At 67.6% G+C, this 24,198-nt stretch overlaps 2 protein-coding genes across 2 annotated transcripts; both read right to left on the bottom strand.

Moving 5' to 3' along the window:
• Positions 1-6,756: 6,756 nt before the first annotated feature.
• On the bottom strand, positions 6,757-9,735 carry PKMYT1 (protein kinase, membrane associated tyrosine/threonine 1). Its single transcript, XM_072849133.1, has 6 exons — positions 9,528-9,735; positions 7,780-8,392; positions 7,516-7,688; positions 7,064-7,251; positions 6,936-6,973; positions 6,757-6,857 (listed from the first exon to the last, which is right to left on the bottom strand). Exons 1-6 carry the CDS (start codon positions 9,648-9,650, stop codon positions 6,781-6,783), a joined length of 1,212 nt encoding a protein of 403 aa, XP_072705234.1. The 5' UTR covers positions 9,651-9,735; the 3' UTR covers positions 6,757-6,780.
• A 5,005-nt stretch (positions 9,736-14,740) lies between these two features.
• Positions 14,741-19,876, bottom strand: LOC140645645 (serine protease 33-like). The gene is made up of 4 exons (XM_072849092.1): positions 19,665-19,876; positions 17,888-18,159; positions 15,283-15,452; positions 14,741-15,196 (listed from the first exon to the last, which is right to left on the bottom strand). The coding sequence occupies exons 1-4, from the start codon at positions 19,874-19,876 to the stop codon at positions 14,741-14,743; spliced, it is 1,110 nt and encodes a 369-aa protein (XP_072705193.1).
• Between the last annotated feature and the right edge of the window lie 4,322 nt (positions 19,877-24,198).

Below are 24,198 nucleotides of genomic sequence, written 5' to 3'. Positions count from 1 at the left end.
GACGTGTGGGTCCCCAACCTGGGGGGGCCGGAGCCCCAGATACGTGGGTCCCCCAACTTGGGGGGCAGGAGGCCTTAGACACATGGGCCCCATAACTTGGGGGACTGGAGCCTTCAGACAGGTGGGCCCCCCAGCTTGTGGGGCAGGAGCCCTTGAAGGCACGGGCTCCCTAACTTGGGGGGCTGGACCCCTCAGATAGATGGGACCCCCAACTTGTGGGGCAGGAACCCTTGGACTTGTGGGTCCCCCAACTTGTGGGGCAGGAGCCCCTGGACGCATGGGCCCCCCAGCTTGTGGGGCTGGGAGCCCTCGAATTCACGGGCTCCCTAACTTGGTGGGGCTGGAGCCTTTGGATATGCAGCTCCCCCAACTTGTGGGGCTGGAACCCTCGGACTTGCGGGCCCCCCAACTTGTGGGGCTGGAACTCTCGGACTTGTGGGCCCCCCAACTTGTGGGGCAGGAGCCCCCCGCTACCGTTGCCGGTTCCCGCGTGGGCGCCGGCAGCTGCGCCGGCTGCCAACCGCAGCGCGGCACCTGCCGAGTGTGGGGCACGAAAAGGGGCGGGGGGGGACACCCCCAGGCATCTGTGCCCCACGGCTGCCCCATAACCATCTCCCCACAGGCCTCATGGAGGCTCCCTGGCCCCATGGGGGGCTGTGGGGCCTGGCCCTCCTGCCCCCCACCCTGCTGCTGGCCGCCCTCTGCGCCCGCTGCCGGCGGCCCCGAGGTGAGTTGGGGGGCTGGGAGGGGACTTGGGGGGCTGGGAGGATTTGGGGTCCCGCCCCTCCCCCTCATCACCCCCCTCCCCCCCTCTGCCCCCCAGGCCACGGCGCCCAGGTGGACAACTACAACTACAAGTGAGTGGGGGGGGGGGGGGTGGGGGGGAGCCGTGGGGCTGGGTGCCCCCCACGGCTGTGGGGCGCTGACCCCCCTCCCCCCAACGTCTGCCCCCTCCCCCCCCCCCAGGCCACCCCCTCCGCCCCCCGGGACGTTCATGGTGATCACCCCTCCAGATGTGAGTGACTCCTGCCCCACGGCGGCCCTGCCCCACATCTCCGTCCTTCGCCCCACGGCGTTCGTGTCCCCACGTGGGCCCCAGCCCCACGGTGTCCCGAGCCCCACGGTGTGCCCCACAGCGTGTCTCCAGCCCCACGGCGCATCCCCAGCCCCACACTGTCCCCAGCCCCATGGCGTGTCCCAGGCCTTATAGCGTGTCCCCAGCCCCACGGTGTCCCCCACCCCATAGCGTGTCCCCAGCCCCACACTGTCCCCAGCCCCACGGCGTGTCGCCAGCCCCCAATCCCCAGCCCCACAGCGTGTTCCAGCCCCACAGTGTGTCCCCAGCCCCACACTGTCCCCAGCCCCACGGCGTGTCCCCGCCCCACGGTGTGTACCCCACCCCATGGTGTCCCCAGCCCCACGGTGTCCCCTGCCCCATAGCGTTTCCCTCACCCCATGGCCTGTCCCCAGCCCCACACTGTCCCCAGCCCCACGGCCTGTCCCAGCCCCACAGCATGTCCCAGCCCCACGGCCTGTCCCAGCCCCACACTGTTCCCAGCCCCACAGCGTGTCCGAGCCCCACAGCCTGTCCCCAGCCCCACACTGTCCCCAGCCCCACGGCATGTCCCAGCCCCACAGCGTGTCCCAGCCCCACGGCATGTCCCAGCCCCACAGCATGTCCCAGCCCCACGGCCTGTCCCAGCCCCACACTGTTCCCAGCCCCACAGCGTGTCCGAGCCCCACAGCCTGTCCCCAGCCCCACGGCATGTCCCAGCCCCACGGCGTGTCCCAGCCCCACAGCGTGTCCCAGCCCCACGGCGTGTCCCCCCAGGCCCCTCGCAGCCCCCCATCCACCCGCTGCCGCCCCAGTGGGGACCCACGGCCGAGACCGTCCTGCAGCTCCCGTGGGTGATGGGGGGGAGGGGGCACGGGGGGAGGGGTGGGATGGGGACACGGGGGGAGGGGACACGGGGGAGGGGTGGGATGGGGACACGGGGGGAGGGGGAGGGACGGAGCTGTGGGGCTGGGGGGGAGGGGACATGGGGACACGGGTGGGGGGAGGGGGATGGGGACACAGGTGGGGGATGGGGACAGAGGTGGGGGAGGGGGACACGGTGGGGAGGGGGACGAGGGCTCCGTGGAGCGAGGCGGGGGGGAGCTGGGGCGGGGGAGGGAGGGGGCTGCCATGGGGTGGGGGAGGGGGACACGGGGGGGACACAATGGCGTGGGGAGCGGATGGGGACACGGGGCTGAGGTGTCCCCATGTCCCCCCCGTGTCCCCCCGTGTCCCCCGTGTCCCCCCAGCTCCCCCACCCCCCGAGCCGCCGCGTCTCCATCGTCCACCCCGACCCGGGTGAGTGGGGGGTGGGGGGTGACACCCCTGCCCCCCGTGTCCCCCCCCGTGTCCCCCCGTGTCCCCTGTCACCCCCTGTCCCCCCCAGGTCCCCGGGACCCCCTGACCTCCCGAGGGGGATGACGATTACAGCAACGAGCCCTACGCCACCGGCTACGTGTGGGTGACGTCTGTCCCCGTGTCCCCGCCCTGTCCCCGCCCTGTCCCCGCGGTGTCCCCGCGGTGTCCCCGCCCCGGGGTCACCCCCCCGTGTCCCCTCTTGTCCCCAGCGAGGTGCTCCCGGACCAGGCGGCGCAGGACGGGACCCCCCCGGGGGGGGACAGCGGCTCCTCGGGTGGGGACCGGCCCCGTGTCCCCGTGTCCCCTCCTGTCCCCTCCTGTCCCCTCGTCCCCGTGTCCCCATGTCCCCTTGTCCCCTGTCCCCTCCTGTCCCCTCCTGTCCCCGTGTCCCCTCATCCCCTCCTGTCCCCGTGTCCCCATGTCCCCTTGTCCCCATGTCCCCTCCTGTCCCCGTGTCCCCTCATCCCCATGTCCCCTCCTGTCCCCGTGTCCCCACATTCCCTTGTCCCCGTGTCCCCCTTTGTCCCCTCCTGTCCCCTCATCCCTTGATCACCTGTCCCCTCCTGTCCCCGTGTCCTCTCGTCCCCGTGTCCCTCCTGTCCCCTCCTGTCCCCATGTCCCCTCCATGTCCCCGTGCCCCCGTGTCCCCATGTCCCCTCCTGTCCCCATGTCCCCTCATCCCCATGTCCCCTCCTGTCCCCGTGTCCCCGTGTCCCCTTGTCCCCGTGTCCCCTCGTCCCCTCCTGTCCCCGTGTCCCCTCCTGTCCCCTGTCCCCACATTCCCTTGTCCCCGTGTCCCCCTTTGTCCCCTCCTGTCCCCTCATCCCTTGATCACCTCGTCCCCTCCTGTCCCCTCCTGTCCCCGTGTCCCCATGTCCCCTCCTGTCCCCTCCTGTCCCCGTGCCCCCGTGTCCCCATGTCCCCTCCTGTCCCCGTGTCCTCTCGTCCCCGTGTCCCCTCCTGTCCCCATGTCCCCTCCATGTCCCCGTGTCCCCATGTCCCCTCCTGTCCCCGTGTCCCCATGTCCCCTCATCCCCGTGTCCCCTCCTGTCCCCGTGTCCCCTCGTCCCCTCCTGTCCCCTCATCCCTTGATCACCTCGTCCCCTCCTGTCCCCTCCTGTCCCCGTGCCCCCGTGTCCCCATGTCCCCTCTCCCATCCCCCATCCTGGCCCCGTGTCCCCCCCCAGCCCCGCGTCCCCTCTCCCGTCCCCGGGTCCCCATCTTGACCCCGATGTCCCCGATGTCCCCCATGGCCCCACGTGTCCCCAATGTCCCCGATGTCCCCAGTGTCCCCCCACGGCCCCATCTCTCCCCATCGTCCCCACGTGTCCCCGATGTCCCCGATGTCCCCCATGGCCCCATGGCCCCACACATCCCCCGATGTCCCCAATGTCCCCACATGTCCCCAGTGTCCCCGATGTCCCCCACAGCCCCACAGCCCCATGTCCCCCATCGTCCCCACGTGTCCCCCGATGTCCCCGATGTCCCCCAATGTCCCCACGTGTCCCCCCACGGCCCCACGGCCCCATGTCCCCCCATCGTCCCCACACGTCCCCGATGTCCCCGATGTCCCCACTGTCCCCAGTGTCCCCCCATGGCCTCACGCGTCCCCGATGTCCCCAACGTCCCCCACGGCCCCACGTGTCCCCAGTGTCCCCGATGTCCCCAGTGTCCCCCCATGGCCCCACAGCCCCATGTCCCCCATCATCCCCACGCGTCCCCGATGTCCCCACGTGTCCCCAGTGTCCCCCCACGGCCCCATGGCCCCCCACGGCCCCACGCGTCCCCCGATGTCCCCGATGTCCCCAACGTCCCCGTGTCCCCCTGACGCGTCTCCCGCAGCGGCGCCGGGCGAAGAGTACGAGAACGTCCCCGAGGGCGCCCGCAGCTCCCTGGGTGAGACCCACAGCCTGCCCCATAGCCTGCCCCATAGCCTGCCCCACAGCCTGCCCCATAGCCCCACAGCCTGCCCCATAGCCTGCCCCACAGCCCGCCCCATAGCCTGCCCCACAGCCTGCCCCACAGCCTGCCCCACAGACCCAGAGCCTGGCCCATAGCCCCACAGCCTGGCCCATAGCCCCACAGCCTGCCCCATAGCCTGCCCCACAGACCCACAGCCTGGCCCATAGCTTGCCCCACAGCCTGCCCCATAGCCCCACAGCCTGCCCCATAGCCTGCCCCACAGACCCACAGCCTGGCCCATAGCCTGCCCCATAGCCTGCCCCATAGCCCCACAGCGTGCCCCATAGCCTGCCCCACAGCCCTGCCCCATAGACCCACAGCCTGCCCCACAGACCCACAGCCTGCCCCACAGACCCATAGCCTGCCCCATAGCCTGCCCCACAGACCCACAGCCTGGCCCATAGCTTGCCCCATAGCCTGCCCCACAGCCCCACAGCCTGGCCCATAGCCCCACAGCCTGCCCCACGGCCCTGACTCATAGCCCCACAGCCTGCCCCACAGCCTCATAGCCTGCCTCATAGACCGACAGCCTGCCCCACAGCCCTGCCCGACACCCCCGCCCCACAGCCTGACCCCCAGCCCTGCCCCACAGGCGACAGCCTGGAGTACATCAACGTCGCCCCGGCCGGCTCCAGCCCCTGCGACGGTGAGTGGGGGGGAAGATTTTGGGGCCCCCTGGATTTTGGGGTCCCCCCATGTTCGAGCCCCCCCAGGGTTCCCTCCCCCCCGATTTGGGGTCCCCGTGGGGTTTTGGGGTCCCCCCCATGTTCGAGCCCCCCCAGGGTTCCTCCCCTCCCCCCGGGTTTCGGGGTCCCCCCCCCGGGTTTCGGGGTCCCCCGGATTTTGGGGTCCCCCCCCACTTTTGGGGCCCCCGTGACCCCCCTTGTCCCCACAGCCAGCGAGAGCGAGGACTACGGCCCCGACTACGAGAACCTCTAGGCCAGGTGACCCCAAACCCCGCTTTTCACCCCAAAACTGGGGCCCACCCCCCACCCCCCCACCCCCCATCCCCCTTTGTCACCCCAAACCCCTCCCCACCCCCATTTCCATTTTCACCCCCAAATTGTCCCCCACCCCTCCCCCCAGTTTCACCCCCAAAACCGGGCCCCACCCCAATTCCCCCTTTTCACCCCAAAATTGGCCCCCATCCCCCCTTCACCCCCAACCTGGGCCCCACCCCCCAAATCCCCCCTTTTCACCCCAAAACTGGGCCCATCCCCCCTTTAACCCCCGCACCCTGCCCCACCCCCCACCCCTGGGCCCCACCCCCCTTGGTCACCCCCAAACCCTCCCCCACCCCCAAATCCCCCCTTTTCACCCCCAAATTGCCCCCATCCCCCACCCCCTCCCCCACCCCTGACCCTCCCCTCTCGCCCACAGGGCCCCGACGCCGGGGGGGAGGGCCGGAGCCGCCCAACCCCCCGGGCCCCCTTAATTTATTGGTGTCCCCGACCTGACGCATCCTGAGAAGGGGCCGCCGCCCCACGGGACCCACAGATCCCCACGGGACCTATAGATCCCCCATGGGACCTATAGATCCCCCACGGGACCCACAGATCCCCCCACGGGACCTATAGATCCCCCATGGGACCTATAGATCCCCCACAGGACCCACAGATCCCCCCCGGGACCCACAGATCCCCCACGGGACCTATAGATCCTCCCATGGGACCTATAGATCCCCCACGGGACCCACAGATCCCCCCACGGGACCTATAGATCCTCCCATGGGACCTATAGATCCCCCACGGGACCTGGAGATTCCCCCCCGGGACCCATAAATGCCCCACGGGACCCACAGATCCTCCCATGGGACCCACGGATCCCCCACGGGACCCATAAATGCCCCACGGGACCTATAGATCCCCCACGGGACCCACAGATCTCACCACGGGACCCATAGGTTCCCCCACGGGACCTATAGATCCCCCCACGGGACCTATAGATCCCCCCCCCGGGGCCTATAGATGTCCCAATGGGACCCACAGATCCCCCCACGGGGCCCATAGATCCCTCCCACGGACCTATAGATCCCCCATGGGACCCATAGATCCCCCCATGGGACCTATAGGTTCGCCCCCCCCAGGACCCACAGATCCCCCATTGCCCCCCAGTAAATAAAGCCGTGCCCCAAAAGCGGAGCGTGGCTGCGCGGTGGGGCAGGCGGGGGGTTGGGGGCGGCAGCGGGGGGAACGTGTGGGGCAGGGTGGGGGGGGATGTGGGGCTGGGGCGGCATGGCGGCCGCTCGCCCCCTAGGTTTGGTCGGGGGGGGACGGGACTTAGGGGGCAGATGTGGGGCACGGGCGCCTGGGTCCCCTGGCTTTGGGGGACTTGGGGGCAGATGTGGGGCTCAGACCCATAACCAAGCAGGGGCAGGGTGGGTGCTGTTGGGGGAGGGCTTTATTTCAAGAGGGGGCGGGGCTCCTCCGGCTCCTCCTCGAAGGTGAGGGTCCGTCGCAGGCTGCCCATGGGGCTGGAGGATCTGTGGGGCAGAGTTGGGGGTCAGCCGTGGGGCAGAGCCTCGCCGTGGGGCAGAGCCTCGCCGTGGGGCAGAGCTCACCTGGTGCTGGCGTGCCGGGGGTGGAGGCGAAGCTGGGGCTGTGGGGGGGGGGACAAGGAGGGGGTCAGCGCCGGTGCACAGCCCCCCCGCCCCCGGCACCCCCTGCCCCACGGCGCTGCCCCACACACCTCTGGGAGCCGCGGCCCCACGGCGCGGCGGCGCCTTCCTCCTCCTCCTCGTCTTCCTCCTCCTCCCAGGTGCTGCTGGGGGTGAGGGAGGGCGGCAGCGGGGAGCTGGGGGGGGTGGTGGGGTGGCGCAGCCATGGGGCCGGGCCCCATAGCGTGCCCCATAGCCGCCGTAGGGCGAGCCGGCATCCCTGGGGACACGGGGAAAGCGGTGAGAGGACGCGCCGTGGGGCAGGGATGGGGGAATGGGGATGGGATGTGGGGTGGGATACTGCGCCGTGGGTCGCGCCGTGGGTCTGGGCCCCATAGCGTGCCCCCTAGCCGCCACAGGGAGAGCCGGCATCCCCGGGGACACGGGGAAAGCGGCGAGAGGACGCGCCGTGGGGCAGGGATCGCGGGCCGGCGATGGGCCGTGGGGCGGGTTGTCACGCCGTGGGTCGCGCCGTGGGTCTGACCTTCAACCAACCATCCAGGCGCCTCAAGCCCTCGTCGGCCAAGCGGGTGAGGACCCTCCACCGCCCGGCTCTCCTCACCGCCCCCCAACTCAACAACTCCTCCGCCGTGGGTCGCCGCCGTGGGTCCGGCTCCAACATGGCGTCCAAGACCTGCCGCAGCTCGGCCGAGAAGCCTGCGGGGGAGGGGGAAAGAAGCCATTTGGGGGGGAGGGGGGGTGACACGGGGACCCCCAAACGCCGCCCTATAGCTGGCCCCACACGTACCCGGCGCCACGCCGTGGGGCAGCCCCCCGCGCCGTAGCTCCTGCCAGCCTTCCCCTCCCTCCGGCAGCCGTTCGCCGAGCCCCAGCTCCAAGAGGGTCAAGGCCAAGCTGAAGACGTCGGCGGGGGGTCCCGGCCCGTCCCGTCCCCCCCCGAAAACTTCGGGGGCGGCGTAGCGGGGGTCGCCCCCTCCCCCGTTTTCATCCCCCGCCGTTTCTCCCGGCGCCGCCGAAACGCCGAAATCGGCCAAACGGCAACCGCCGGGCGCCAGGAGGACGTTGGCGGGTTTGAGGTCGAGGTGGGCGAGGGGCCGGGCGTGGAGGTGGCGGAGGGCGAGGAGCAGGTCCCACAAGTAGCCCCATAGACGCCACTCGGCTACCGGGAGCCCTCGGTCGCCCCAAATTTGCCGTAAGCTACCGGCGGGGCAGAGGTGGGTCTGGAGGTAGAGGCGACCCCGTTCCTCCCAGCCCCATAGGAGGGGGAGGCAGTGGGGGTGCTGCCCCACACGGCGGTGTTTGCCGGCTTCGGCCAATTTACGGCGACGGTCGAGGGGACCCCGGAAAGGTTCCAGAGTCCGTTTGATGGCGTAAAGGCGACCGTCCTCCCGGCTGCGGACCTGGTGGGACCCATAGATGTGTGGGGCGGACCCATAGATGAGTGGGGTGGGAGCTGTAGGGGGTGGGGTGGGAATGTAGGGGGGTGGGGCGGACGCGGAGGGATGGGGGGTGGGCAGGTGGGGATGGGAGAGGGATGTGGAGGGATGGGGATCAGAGTATAGATGTGGGGCAGACCCATAGAAGTGTGGGGCAGGCCCATAGATGTGTGGGGCAGGCCCATAGGTGTGTGGGGTGGACACGGAGGGACGGGGGGCGGACACAGGCAGCTGGGGAGTGGACACGGAGGGATGGGAGAGGGATGTGGAGGGATGGGGATCGGACCACAGATGTGGGGCGGACCCATAGAAGTGTGGGGCAGACCCATAGATGTGTGGGGCAGACCCATAGATGTGTGGGGCGGACACAGAGGGATGGGGGGCGGACACAGAGGCATGGGGGGCGGACAGGGAGGGATGAGAGAGGGATGTGGATCGGACCACAGATGTGGGGCGGACCCATAGATGTGTGGGGCGGAACCATAGATGTGTGGGGTGGGAGCTGTAGGGGTGTGGGGCGGACACGGAGGGATGGGGGGTGGGCACGTGGGGATGGAAGAAGGATGCGTAGGGAGAGGGATCGGAGTATAGATGTGGGGCAGACCCACAGAAGTGTGGGGCAGACCCATAGATGTACGGGGGATGGACCCATGGCGGTGTGGGGCGGAACCATAGGGATATGGGGGACACCCATGGGGACGGGGGTTGGACCCAGGGACGGAGGGTGGACCCATAGAAGTGGGGGGTGAACCCATAGATGTGGGGGGCAGACCCACAGATCCGTGGGGCAGACCCACAGATCCGTGGGGCAGACCCATGGGGATGCGAGAGGGGACCCACAGGGACGACGGTCGGACCCGCGGCCACGCGGGGCGAGACCCCATCGACGCGTGGGGCAGAGCCACGGCGACACAGGGCTGACCCATAACCGCTGTGGGGGCAGCCCCATAGAAATGTGGGGCGGAGCCAGAGGGATGCGGGGGGCGGAGCCAGAGGGATGCGGGGGGCGGAGCCAGAGGGATGGGGGGGTGGACTTAGAGGGATGGGGGCGGCCCCCTCCCCTCCATGGGGCAGCCCCCTAGCGCCCCTCCCCCCTCACCTTGTAGACCTCCCCGAAGGAGCCGCGGCCCAGGCGCCCCAGGACCTGGAAGCACTGGCGGAAGAAGCTTTGGGGGCGGGAGGGGTCGTAGAGGCGGCTGGGTGGGGGGGGGGAGGGCCCCATCTCCCCTCCCCCCTCCTGCCCCTCCCCCTCCCCGGGGACGCTGTGGGGGCCGGGGTCCAGGTGGGGGCAGGGGGCGTCCGGAGAAGCGGCTGAGGCTGCGGGGGGCGGCGGAGGGAGGGGGTGAGGAGGGGGGGGAGGGGGAGGGCATGGGGGAGGGGCTGGGGAAGGGGGTGGGGGTGAGTGAGGGGGGCTGCCCCACGGGGGCAGGGCTGCCCCATAGCCCCCTGCCCCGCATGGCCCCACGGCGGCTCCTGCCCCACAGCTCCCGGGCTGCCCCATAGGCCCCCAGGCCCCACATCCCCACCCCCCCAGCCCCACATCACCCCACAACCCCCCAGCCCCACACCGCCCCCATCTGCTCTTGCCCCAGGGATCCAGGGCTGCCCCATAGCCCCGCAGCCCCACATCCCGCCCCCCAGCCCCACATCACCCCACACCCCCCAGCCCCACATCACCCCACGGCGGCTCCTGCCCCACAGCTCCCGGGCTGCCCCATAGCCCACCAGCCCCCACACCGCCCCCCAGCCCCACATCTCCCCACGACCCCTCCAGCCCCACATCCCCCCAGCCCCACATCTCCCCACGACCCCTCCAGCCCCACATCCCCCCCAGCCCCACATCTCCCCACGACCCCCTCCAGCCCCACATCCCCCCAGCCCCACACCGCCCCACAGCTGCTCCTACCCCACGGATCCCGGGCTGCCCCACCGCCCCCAGCCCCACATCCCCCGCACCCCCCAGCCCCACACCGCCCCCCACCCCTCCCCCCCTCACCTCCCCCTCCCCCCGGGGGTCCGGGGTGGGGGCGGGGCGGTCACGTGGTGCGAGGGTCCCGGGTGGGGGAGGGGCGGGGTCGGTCCCGGCTCCGGCTCCCGCCAACGGCTCCCGCCCAACGGCCGCGCCGGCCACGCCCCCCTCGGGGCGACCAATAGGGAGCGAGCCACGCCCCTCCCCCCTCCCGCCCCGCCCCCTTCCCGGCAGCCCCCGCGGCGCGCCCCGCCCCTCCCCCCCCCCCCATTTTTTTTAACTTTTTTCCGCTTTTCCCGGGTTTTCCCCGTTTCCGTTTATTTTCCCGCCGGGGGGGGAGGGCGCGATGGGGGAGGGCGGGGACTCCCCCTCCCCCGGGAGGTTTTGGGGGACCCCGGGGAGGGGGTGGGGGTGGGGCCCCTATAGAGCCTCCCCATAGGGTCTGGGGGTGCCCCGTAGGGTGTGGGGGTCCCCTATAGGGTCTGAGGGTCCCCTATAGGGTCTCTTCTATAGGGTCTGGGGGCGCCCCATAGGGTGGGGGTCCCCTATAGGGTTTGGGGGGTCCCCTATAGGGCTTGGGGTCCCCTATAGGGTCTGGGGGTGCCCCGTAGGGTGTGGGGGTCCCCTATAGGGTCTGAGGGTCCCCTATAGGGTCTGGGGGCGCCCCATAGGGTGGGGGGGTCCCCTATAGGGTTTGGGGGGGTCCCCTATAGGGCTTGGGGGTCCCCTATAGGGGCTGAGGGTCCCCTATAGGGTCTGGGGGTGCCCCGTAGGGTGTGGGGGTCCCCTATAGGGCTCGGGGGTCCCCTATAGGATCTCCCCATAGGGTTTGGGGTTCCCCCATAGGGTTTGGGAGTCCCCTGCAGGGTCTGGGGGTGCCCTATAGGGTCTGGGGGTGCCCTATAGGGCTTCTAAGGTCCTTCTGACGATTTTGGGGTCCCCCATAGGGTATTTAGGTCCCCTATAAGGACTTTGGGGTCCCCCATAGGGTATTTAGCCCCCCCCTAAGGTTTTAGGGTCCCTATAGGGGTTGGGGGTCCCCTATAAGGGTTAGGGGTCCCCCATAGGGTATTTAGGGTCCCAGGATGGTTTTAGGACCCCTGTGAGGATTTTGGGGGTCCCCTATAGGGTTTTTGGGGGGCCTCTATAGGGTTTTAGCTCCCCTATGGCCACCTCGGGGGGGTCCCCTATGGAGTATTTACGGCCTTGCAATAGTTTCAGGACCCCTATAAAGATTCTGGGGTCCCCTATAGCTTTTTTGGGTCCCCTATGGACTTTTCAGGTCCCCTATGGCCTTTTTGGGTCCCCTATAGGCTTTTGGGGGCCCCAAGAGACTTTTTGTGGCCCCTACGGGCTTTTCGGGGCCCCTATAGGCTTTCTGGGTTCCCTATGGCCTTTTCGGGTCCCCTATAAGGTTTTTTGGGTCCCCTATGGCCTTTTCGGGGTCGCCTATAGGCTTTTTGGGTTCCCTATGCCCTTTTTGGGTCCCCTATAGGCTTTTTGTGTCCCCTATAGGCTTTTGGGGTCCCCTATGGCCTTTTGGGTCCCCTATAGCATTTTTGGGTCCCCCTATAGGCTTTTTTGGGTCCCCTATGGGTATTTTCGGGTCCCCTATGGCCTTTTGGGGTCCCCTATAGGGTTTTGGGGTCCCTTATAGCCTTCTTGTGTCCCCTATAGGGTTTTTAGGTCCCCTATGGCCTTTTTGGGTCCCCTATAGCTTTTTGGGGTGCCCTATAGCTTTTTGGGGTGCCCTATGGCCTTTTCAGGTCCCTTATAGGCTTTTCAGATCCCCTATAGGCTTTTTTGGGTCTCCTATGGGCGTTTTGGGTCCCCTATGGCCTTTTCGGGGTCCCCTATAGCTTTTCAGGGCCCCTATGGCCTTTGTGGGTCCCCAATAGACTTTCTGGGCCCCCTATGGGCTTTTCAGAGCCCCTATAGCCCTTTCGGGTCCCCTAAGCCATTTTCATGTCCCCTATAGGCTTTTTGGGGTCCCTTATAGCCTTTTTGAGTCCCCTATAGGGTTTTCGGGTCCCCTATGGCCTTTTCGGGTCCCCTATGGCCTTTTCAGGTCCCTTATAGCCTTTTCGGGTCCTCTATGGCCTTTTCAGGTCTGCTATGGGTGTTTTCGGGTCCCCTATGGCCTTTTCGGGTCCCCTATGGCCTTTCTGGTGTCCCCTATGGCCTTTTTGTGTCCCCTATAGCCTTTTCAGGTCCCCTATAGCTTTTTTGGGTCCCCTATGGCATTTCCGGTCCCCTATAGCCTTTCTGGGGTCCCCTATAGGCTTTTTTGGGTCTCCTATGGGCATTTTGGGTCCCCTGTGGCCTTTTCGGGTCCCTTATAGCCTTTTAGGGTCCCCTATGGCCTTTTGGGGTCCCCTATAGCCTTTTTGGAGTCCCCTATAGCTTTTTGGGGTCCCCTATGGCCTTTTCTGGTCCCTTATAGCCTTTTTGGGTCCCTTATAGCCTTTTGGGGTCCCCTATAGGCCTTTCAGTTCCCTTATGGCCTTTTCCGGTCCCCTATAGCATTTTTGGGGTCCCCTATGGCCTTTTCAGGTCCCTTATAGCCTCTCTGGGGTCCCCTATAGGCTTTTTTGGGTCTCCTATGGGCTTTTTGGGTCCCCTATGGCCTTTTTGGGTCCCTTATAGCCTTTGTGGGTCCCCTATAGCTTTTTGGGGTCTCCTATAGCTTTTTTGGGGTCCCCTATAGCTTTTTGGGGTCTCCTATAGCTTTTTTGGGGTCCCCTATAGCTTTTTGGGGTCCCATATGGCCTTTTCCGGTCCCCTATAGCATTTTTGTGTCCCCTATGGCCTTTTTGGCTCTGCTATGGCCTTTCTGGTGTCCCCTATGGCCTTTTTGTGTCCCCTATAGCCTTTTCGGGTCCCCTCTAGCTTTTTTGGGTCCCCTATGGCCTTTTCCGGTCCCCTATAGCATTTTTGGGGTCCCCTATGGCCTTTTCAGGTCCCTTATAGCCTCTCTCGGGTCCCCTATAGGCTTTTTTGGGTCTCCTATGGGCGTTTTGGGTCCCCTATGGCCTTTTCGGGTCTGCTACGGGTGTTTTCAGGTCCCCTATGGCCTTTTTGGGGTCCCCTATAGGCTTTTTGTGTCCCCTATAGGCTTTTGGGGTCCCCTATGGCCTTTTGGGTCCCCCATAGCATTTTTGGGTCCCCCTATAGGCTTTTTTGGGTCCCCTATGGGTATTTTCGGGTCCCCTATAGCCTTTTGGGGTCCCCTATAGGGTTTTGGGGTCCCCTATGGCCTTTTCAGGTCCCCTATGGGTGTTTTGGGTCCCCTATGGCCTTTCCAGGTCCCCTATGGCCTTTTCGGGTCTGCTATGGGTGTTTTCAGGTCCCCTATGGCCTTTTTGGGGTCCCCTATAGGCTTTTTGTGTCCCCTATAGGCTTTTGGGGTCCCCTATGGCCTTTTGGGTCCCCCATACCATTTTTGGGTCCCCCTATAGGCTTTTTTGGGTCCCCTATGGGTATTTTCAGGTCCCCTATACCTTTTGGGGTCCCCTATAGGGTTTTGGGGTCGCCTATGGCCTTTTCAGGTCCCCTATGGGTGTTTCGGGTCCCCTATGGCCTTTTCGGGTCTGCTATGGGTGTTTTCAGGTCCCCTATGGCCTTTTTGGGGTCCCCTATAGGCTTTTGTGTCCCCTATAGTCTTTTGGGTTCCCCTATGGCCTTTTGGGTCCCCTATAGCATTTTTGGGTCCCCCTATAGGCTTTTTTGGGTCCCCTATGGGTATTTTCGGGTCCCCTATAGCCTTTTGGGGTCCCCTATAGGGTTTTGGGGTCCCCTATGGCCTTTTCAGGTCCCCTATGGGTGTTTCGGGTCCCCTATGGCCTTTTCGGGTCTGCTATGGGTGTTTTCAGGTCCCCTATGGCCTTTTTGGGGTCCCCTATAGGCTTTTTGTGTCCCCTATAGTCTTTTGGGTTCCCCTATGGCCTTTTGGGTCCCCTATAGCATTTTTGGGTCCCCCTATAGGCTTTTTTGGGTCCCCTATGGGTATTTTCGGGTCCCCTATAGCCTTTTGGGGTCCCCTATAGGGTTTTGGGGTCCCCTATGGCCTTTTCAGGTCCCCTATGGGTGTTTCGGGTCCCCTATGGCCTTTTCGGGTCTGCTATGGGTGTTTTCAGGTCCCCTATGGCCTTTTTGGGGTCCCCTATAGGCTTTTTGTGTCCCCTATAGGCTTTTGGGGTCCCCTATAGGGTTTTGGGGTCCCTTATGGCCTTCTTGTGTCCCCTATAGGGTTTTGGGGTCCTCTATGGGTATTTTCGGGTCCCCTATGGCCTTTTTGGGTCCCCTATAGCTTTTTTGTGGCCCCTATGGCCTTTTCAGGTCCCCTATGGGTGTTTCGGGTCCCCTATGGCCTTCTGGGGTCCCCCCGCCCCCTCCCCCCGGCCGTCCCCTACGGCGATTTCGGGGCGCGTGGGGGGTGGGGGCGGTGCCCCTATACCCCTCCCCCCTCCCCCCCCCCAAGGCCGTGACCTCACAGCGCCGCCGCCACGCCGAGGAGGCCGGCGAGGAGGCCGAGGGGCGGGCGGGGCGCCGGCGGCAGCGGCGGCGGCGGCGGCGGCGGCGCCGTCACGGGCGGCGCCATCACCGGCGCCATCCGCGGCGCCGCGGTCGAGGAAGGCGGCGGCGGGCGCGCGGGCGGCGATCCACGCCGCGTAGGAGCTGACCCGCGTGTAGACGCCGGGGCGGTTGGGGACGGCGCAACCCTCGCCCCAGCTCACGATGCCGGCCAGCACCCAGCGCTCGTCGGCGGCGCGGCAAACCAACGGGCCACCGGAATCGCCCTGCGGGCAAGCGGAGTGGGGGGCGGGGGGGTCACCTCCTCGTCCCCCGCCGGCGGTGGCACCTCCTCGAGGTGGCGTCTCCTCACCTTACAGGTGTCCTTCAAGCCTTCGGCGTAGCCGGCGCACATCATGTCGTCTCGGATGCGCCGGGGCGGCAAAGCCCGGCCCATGTCGATGCCGTAGAGGCGCCGGCAGGTTCCCTGCGCCATGATGGGCACCTCCAGCTTCTGGAGACGACGGGGGGAGGGGAGGTCTTCTGCTGGAGCGGGAGAGGAAGGGGGGGAGGGGAAGGGGACACCCGGCGTTGGTCGGCGTCTCGGGGTTCACCCTTGGGTCCCTCTTGGCCGTGGTTGGATCCCCGTTGGGTCCCCTTGACCCCGTTGGGTCCCCTTGGCCGTGATTGGGTCCCCGTTGGGTCCCCTTGACCCCCATTGGGTCCCCTTGACCCCGTTGGGACCTCTTGGCCATGCTTGGGTCCCTCTTGGCCGTGGTTGGGCGCCCTTGGCCACGGTTGGATCCCCGTTGGGTGCCCTTGGCCATGGTTGGGTGTCCTTGGGCATGGTTGGGTCCCCTTGACCCCGTTGGGTCCCCTTGGCCATGGTTGGGTCCCCATTGGGTCCCCTTGACCCCGTTGGGTCCCCTTGGCCGTGCTTGGGTCCCCTTGGCCACAGTTGGGTGCCCTTGGGCATGGTTGGGTCCCCGTTGGGTCCCCATTGGGTCCTCCTGGCCACGGTTGGGTCCCCTTGGCCGTGATTGGGTCCCATTGGGACCTCTTGGCTGTGGTTGGGTGCCCTTGGCCATGGTTGGGTCCCCGTTGGGTCCCCTTGACCCCGTTGGGTCCTCCTGGCCACGGTTGGGTCCCCATTGGGTCCCCTTGGCCATGGTTGGGTCCCCATTGGGTCCCCTTGACCCTGTTGAGTCCCTCTTGGCCGTGCTTGGGTCCCCTTGGCCACAGTTGGGTGCCCTTGGCCATGGTTGGGTCCCCGTTGGGTCCCCTTGACCCCGTTGGGTCCCCTTGGCCATGGTTGGGTCCCCATTGGGTCCCCTTGACCCCCATTGGGTCCTCCTGGACACGGTTGGGTGCCCTTGGCCATGATTGGGTCCTATTGGGACCTCTTGGCTGTGGTTGGGTGCCCTTGGCCATGGTTGGGTCCCTGTTGGGTCCCCTTGACCCCGTTGGGTCCTCCTGGCCACGGCTGGGTCCCCATTGGGTCCCCTTGACCCTGTTGAGTCCCTCTTGGCAGTGCTTGGGTCCCCTTGGCCACAGTTGGGTGCCCTTGACCATGGTTGGGTTCCCATTGGGTCCCCTTAACCCCGTTGGGTCCTCCTGGCCACGGTTGGGTCCCCATTGGGTCCCCTTGGCCATGGTTGGGTCCCCTTGGCCACAGTTGGGTCCCCATTGGGTCCCCTTGACCCCGTTGGGTCCCCTTGGGCATGGTTGGGTCCCCATTGGGTCCCCTTGACCCTGTTGGGTCCCTCTTGGCCGTGCTTGGGTCCCCTTGGCCACAGTTGGGTGCCCTTGACCATGGTTGGGTCCCCATTGGGTCCCCTTGACCCCCATTGGGTCCTCCTGGACACGGTTGGGTGCCCTTGGCCATGATTGGGTCCCATTGGGACCTCTTGGCTGTGGTTGGGTGCCCTTGGCCATGCTTGGGTCCCTGTTGGGTCCCCTTGACCCCGTTGGGTCCTCCTGGCCACAGTTGGGTCCCCATTGGGTCCCCTTGACCCTGTTGGGTCCCCTTGGCCGTGCTTGGGTCCCCTTGGCCACAGTTGGGTGCCCTTGGGCATGGTTGGGTCCCCGTTGGGTCCCCATTGGGTCCTCCTGGCCACGGTTGGGTCCCCTTGGCCATGATTGGGTCCCATTGGGTCCCCTTGGCCATGGTTGGGTGCCCTTGGGCATGGTTGGGTCCCCATTGGGTCCCCTTGACCCTGTTGGGTCCCTCTTGGCTGTGCTTGGGTCCCCTTGGCCACAGTTGGGTGCCCTTGACCATGGTGGGGTCCCCGTTGGGTCCCCTTGACCCCCATTGGGTCCTCCTGGACACGGTTGGGTGCCCTTGGCCGTGATTGGGTCCAATTGGGACCTCTTGGCTGCAGTTGGGTGCCCTTGGCCACGGTTGGGTCCCCATTGGGTCCCCTTGACCCCCATTGGGTCCTCTTGGCCATGGTTGGGTCCCCATTGGGTCCCCTTGACCCCCACTGGGACCCCTTGGCCACGGTTGGGTCCCCTTGGCCATGGTTGGGTCCCCATTGGGTCCGCTTGACCCCCGTTGAGTCCCCTTGGCCATGGTTGGGTGCCCAGATCTCCCATTGGGTCCTCTTGGCCACGGTTGGGTCCCCGTTGGGTCCCCTTGACCCCATTGGGTCCCCTTGGCCATGGTTGGGTCCCCTTGGCCATGGTTGGGTGCCCTCGGCCACGGTTGGGTCCCCATTGGGTCCCCTTGACCCCGTTGGGTGCCCTTGGCCACGGTTGGGTCCCCGTTGGGTCCCCTTGCCCCCCATTGGGACCTCTTGGCCATGGTTGGGTCCCCATTGGTTCCCCTTGACCCCACTGGGTCCCCTCGGCCACGGTTGGGTGCCCTTGGCCACGGTTGGGTCCCCATTGGGTCCCCTTGACCCCGTTGGGTGCCCTCGGCCACGGTTGGGTCCCCGTTGGGTCCCCTTGCCCCCCATTGGGTGGGGGTCCCATCTCACCTCCTTCCTGGATGTCCCCCCAGCCGGTGGCCACGCAGCGGGTGCCGGGGGGGAAGCGGAGGGTGGGGGCGGGGAGGCAGACGGGCAGGATGGCGTCGGAGAAGGTGACGGGCCAGGCCAGCTGGGCCAGGGCGATGTCCCCGCTGGTGGCCTCGCCGGCGTAGCTGGGGTGGGGCAGGAGGCGGTCCAAGGGCACGGCCACGCCCGGGCCTGGTGGCCCCGAAAGCTCCTGAACCCCCAGCAGCACCGCGTAGGCCCGGGGGTCCCGGCTCCTGCGGACAACGGGGGGGTGGGGGTGGGGACACACGGGTGTCACCAGAGGGGTGGGGGGGCTGGTGGCCCCATGGTGCCCCGCCCCAGGGTGGCAGGGAGGCCCGCGAGCACCCCGTGGGTGCCATTGGAGGTGGGAGTCACCGTCGGGTGCCCTCATCCCCTTCGGTGGCCCCTTGGCCACCGTTGGGTGCCCTTGGCCACCGATGGGTCCCCACATCCCCTTTGGTGGCCCCTTGGCCACCGTTGGGTGCCCTTGGCCACCGTCGGGTGCCCTCATCCCCTTCGGTGGCCCCTTGGCCACCGTTGGGTGCCCTTGGCCACCGATGGGTCCCCACATCCCCTTTGGTGGCCCCTTGGCCACCGTTGGGTCCCCTTGGCCACCGTTGGGTCCCCTCATCGCCTTGGTGGCCCCTTGGCCACCGTTGGGTCCCTAAATTCACCCCTGGTGGCCCCTTGGCCACTGGTCCCACCAGCTGCTCCCACCCTCATGTCCCCCTGCCCCACAGCTGCCCCCACCCCCCATCCCCCAGCCCCACATCCCCCTGGAGACCCCCCCAGCTGCCCCCACCCCCAGGTTCTCCCCACCCCCAGCCCCCAGCCCCCAGCTGCTCCCACCCCCCGTCCCCTCCCACCCCTGTCCTCCAGCCCCACAGCTGCCCCCGCCCCATCCCCCAGCCCCACAACTGCCCCCACCCCCATGTTCTCCCCACCCCTCATCCCCAGCCCCCAGCTGCCCCCACCCCATCCCCCATCCCACCCCCAGCTGCCCCCCATGTTCTCCCACCCCAGGTTCTCCCCACCCCCAGGTGCCCCCACCCCCATCCGCCCCAGCTGCCCCCCCCATGTTCTCCCCCCCAGGTTCTCCCCCCAGGTTCTCCCCCACCCCCAGCTGCCCCCCATGTTCCCCCCACGTTCTCCCCCCCGGTTCTCCCCCACCCCCATCCCACCCCCATGTTCCCCCCATGTTCTCCCCCACCCCATCTCCCCCCATGTTCTCCCCCCATGTTCTCCCCCACCCCCCATCCCCCATCCCCACATCACCCTGGAGACCCCCCAGCTGCCCCCCCATGTTCTCCCCCCCAGGTTCTCCCCCACCCCCAGCTGCCCCCCCATGTTCTCCCCCTGGTTCTCCCCACCCCCATCCCCCATTCTCCCCCCAGGTTCTCCCCCATGTTCTCCCCCCATCCCCCCATGTTCCCCCCACGTTCTCCCCCCACGTTCTCCCCCCATCCCCCATCCCCCCACGTTCTCCCCCCATGTTCCCCCCCATGTTCTCCCCCATCCCCCATCCCCCCCCGTTCCCCCATCCCCCCATGTTCTCCCCCACCCCCATCCCCCACGTTCCCCCCATCCCCCATCCCCCCATGTTCCCCCCCATGTTCCCCCCATCCCCCATGTTCTCCCCCCATGTTCTCCCCCCCGTTCTCCCCCATGTTCCCCCATGTTCCCCCCATCCCCCATCCCCCATCCCCCATCCCCCATCCCCCCCCGCCCCCCCGCTCACCCCTGGAAGCAGTGGGCGGCCGTGAGCACCCAGCGCGGCGCCACCAGCGAGGCCCCGCAGACGTGGGTGCCGCGGCGCTGGAGGCTGCCCTGCCACGGCCACTCCCGCGGGCCCGCGGCCTCGCCCCCCACGTTGCGCAGGGCCCCGGCGGGCGCGGCGGCCGCAGGCTGGGGGACACGGGGGACACGGGGAGATGGGGGGACGGGGGACATGGGGGATATGGGGGGACATGGGGGGGACATGGGGACACGGGGAGATGGGGGACAGGGGAGATGGGGATATGGGGGGACAGGGGGACACGGGGGACACGGGGGATATGGGGAGATGGGGAGATGGGGACAGGGGGAGATGGGGGATATGGGGGACATGGGGGACACGGGGGACACGGGGAGATGGGGGATATGGGGGATATGGGGGGACACGGGGGATATGGGGGATATGGGGGACACGGGGGGATATGGGGGGACACGGGGGACACGGGGAGATGGGGGGACGGGGGAGACATGGGGGGACACGGGGAGATGGGGAGATGGGGAGATGGGGGACAGGGGGAGATGGGGGATATGGGGGGGACATGGGGGGACATGGGGGACACGGGGAGATGGAGGGGACGGGGGGACATGGGGGATATGGGGGACATGGGGAGACATGGGGGATATGGGGGGATATGGGGGACACGGGGGACATGGGGGACACGGGGGATATGGGGGGATATGGGGGGGGACATGGGGGGGGACATGGGGGGACACGGGGAGATGGGGGGACGGGGGGGGACATGGGGGGACACGGGGAGATGGGGGAGATGGGGGGGGACATGGGGGGGGGACATGGGGGACATGGGGGGGACATGGGGGAGATGGGGGGACACAGGGATATGGGGGACATGGGGGGATATGGGGGACAGGGGGGATATGGGGGGACATGGGGGACACGGGGGATATGGGGGGATATGGGGGATATGGGGGGACATGGGGGGATATGGGGGACATGGGGGATATGGGGATATGGGGGACATGGGGGACATGGGGGATATGGGGGACACGGGGACAGGGGGGGACATGGGGGACACGGGGGATATGGGGGACACGGGGGACAGGGGGGACACGTCATGGGGGGACACGGGGGACATGGGGGGACATGGGGGGATATGGGGGACATGGGGGACACGGGGGGGATATGGGGGACATGGGGGACACGGGGGATATGGGGGGACATGGGGGGACATGGGGGATATGGGGGGACACGGGGGACATGGGGGGATATGGGGGGACATGGGGGATATGGGGGGACACGTCATGGGGGACACAGGGGGACATGGGGGATATGGGGGATATGGGGGGGACAGGGGGGACATGGGGGGACACGGGGGACATGGGGGGACAGGGGGGACATGGGGGACACAGGGGATATGGGGGGGACACGGGGGACATGGGGGGACATGGGGGGATATGGGGGGACAGGGGGGATATGGGGGGACACGGGGGACATGGGGGAGATGGGGGGATATGGGGGGGGACAGGGGGGACACGGGGGACACGGGGAGATGGGGGGGACAGGGGGGACGACAGGGGGGACAGGGGGGATATGGGGGGACAGGGGGGGACATGGGGGGATATGGGGGATATGGGGGATATGGGGGACACGGGGGACGGGGGGATATGAGGGGGACATGGGGGGACACGGGGGACACAGGGGGATATGGGGGATATGGGGGGACATGGGGTATATGGGGGATATGGGGGACAGGGGGGACATGGGGGGACATGGGGGATATGGGGACATGGGGGACACGGGGGACATGGGGGATGACACAGGGGGACACGGGGGACAGGGGGGACATGGGGGACACGTCATGGGGGGACACAAGGGGATATGGGGGGACATGGGGGACATGGGGGATATGGGGACAGGGGGACATGGGGGACATGGGGGGACATGGGGACACACGTCATGGGGGGACACGGGGGACATGGGGGGACATGGGGGGACGGGGGACATGGAGGGGACATGGGGGGACACGGGGGGACAGATGTCATGGGGGACACGGGGGGGACACATAAGGGGGGACACCCCCCGAGGGATGTGGGGGACCCTTGGGGACACCTTGGGGACATGGGGGGACATGGGGACACCCTGGGGGATGGGGGGTAGGGGACATGGGGACACCTTGGGGACCCGTGGGGACCCTGGGGACATGGGGACACTTTGGGGACCCTTGGGGACACTTTGGGGACACCTTGGGGACCCTTGGGGACCCTTGGGGACATGGGGACACTTTGGGGACCCTTGGGGACACTTTGGGGACACCCTGGGGACATGGAGGGGGTAGGAGATGTGGGGGACCCTCGGGGACATGGGGGGACATGGGGACACCTTGGGGACACCCTTGGGGACACCTTGGGGACAGGGGAAGACACTTGGGGACCCCCCGGGGGAAATGGGGACACTTTGGGGACACTTTGGGGACCCTTGGGGACAGGGGGGGACCCTTGGGGACACCCTGGGGGACATGGGGGGGGGGACATGGGGACCCGTGGGGACACCTTGGGGACCCTTGGGGACACGGGGGGGGACATGGGGCCACCTTGAGGACATGGGGGGGAGGGGAAATGGGGACAACTTGGGGACACTTTAGGGACACCCTGGGGACATGGGGGGGGGACAGGGGGACCCTTGGGGACAGGGGGGGACCCTTGGGGACATGGGGACACCTTGGGGACCCTTGGGGACAGGGGGGAGGGGGGCCCCTTGGGGACCCTTTGGGGGCGGGGGGACACTTGGGGACATGGGGACACTTAGGGCCCCAAAACCCCCCAGGGCCCCCCGACCCCCAGGGCGCCCCAAATCCCACTTAGGGGTCCCAGAGCCCCCCAAACCCCCCTTGGGGTCCTGGCCCCCAAATCCCCCCCCATCCCCCAGGGCCCCCAAATCCCACTTAGGGGTCCCGGCCCCCAAATCCCCCCCAAATCCCCCAGGGCCCCCAAATCCCACTTAGGGGTCCCGGGCCCCCAAATCCCCCCATCCCCCCCAAATCCCACTTAGGGGTCCCAGCCCCCAAATCCCCCCCATCCCCCCAGGGCCCCCAAATCCCACTTAGGGGTCCCGGCCCCCAAATCCCCCCCATCCCCCCCAGGGCCCCCCAAATCCCCTTAGGGGTCCCGGCCCCCCAAATCCCCCCCATCCCCCCCCAAATCCCACTTAGGGGTCCCGGGCCCCCCAAATCCCCCCCCCATCCCCCAGGGCCCCCCAGATCCCACTTAGGGGTCCCGGCGCCCCAAATCCCCCCAGGTGTCCTCAGATGCCCCCCCGCGCCCCCAAACCAGGGGGCCCCCACCACCACCACCCCCAGCCCCCCAGCTCCTACCCGGGCCGTCGTCGGCGTGGGGTCGGTCGCAGCCGTGGGTCCCGAGCCGTGGGGCAGAGAGGAGGAGGAGGAGGAGGAGGAAGAGGTGGGGGGTCCCCATGGCGGAGCCGAGCCCCCCAACCTCGCGACCCACGGCGTGGGAACCCCGCCGCCCCGGGCGGGCCCCGCTTAAATGGGGCTGGCGGGGTGGGGCGGCCTAAGCCGTCCGACGGGTTCGCCCACGCCGCCGTGGGGCACGGTGTGGGGCAGGGTGTGGGGCAGGGCGTGGGTGACACCCTCCCACCCCCCCCCCCCCCGCCATGTGTGGGGCTTCCTCGAGGGAGGGGTGTGGGGCCCAGATGGCGGGATCGCTCACCCCACATCACCCCTTCACCCCACGTCACCCCCCATGTGTGGGGCAGATGTGGGGCCCAGATGCCTGGGTCCTTCACCCCACATCACCCCCATGTGTGGGGCAGATGTGGGGCCTGGATGCCTGGGGTCCTCACCCCACTTCACCCCCTTCATGTGTGGGGCCTGGACATTCAGGACCCTCACCCCACATCACCCCACATCATCTCCCATGTGTGGGGCAGATGTGGGGCCTGGATGCCTGGGGTCCTCACCCCACATCACCCCACATCATCTCCCATGTGTGGGGCAGAGTTGGATCCCAGACTCCTGGGTCCCTCACCCCACATCACCCCACGTCACCCCCCATGTGTGGGGCACGTGTGGGGCCCGGATGCTGGGGTTCCTCACCCCACATCATCTCCCATGTGTGGGGCAGATGTGGGGCCCAGACTCCTGAGTCCCTCACCCCACGTCATCCCCTTCATGTGGGGCAGCTCTGGGGCCTGGAGGCCTGGGTCCCTCACCCCATGTCACCCCACGTCACCCCACATCATCTCCCATGTGTGGGGCCTGGACTCCTGAGTCCCTCACCCCACATCACCCCCTTCATGTGGGGCAGCTCTGGGGCCCAGAGGCCTGGGTCCCTCACCCCACATCACCCCTCATGTGTGGGGCAGATGCGGGTACTGGACACCAGGGCCCCTCACCCCACATCACCCCACATCACCCCTATGTGTGGGGCAGATGTGGGGCCTGGACTCCTGGGCTTCCTCACCCCACATCACCCCTATGTGTGGGGCAGCTATGGGGCTCAGATGCCTGAGTCCCTCACCCCAC

Source organism: Ciconia boyciana, chromosome 36, assembly GCF_034638445.1.
Source record: "Ciconia boyciana chromosome 36, ASM3463844v1, whole genome shotgun sequence".
Lineage (NCBI taxonomy): Eukaryota > Metazoa > Chordata > Aves > Ciconiiformes > Ciconiidae > Ciconia > Ciconia boyciana.
The sequence above is the reverse complement of the archived record's forward strand: the minus strand, read 5'-3'. Positions and strand labels throughout refer to the sequence as shown.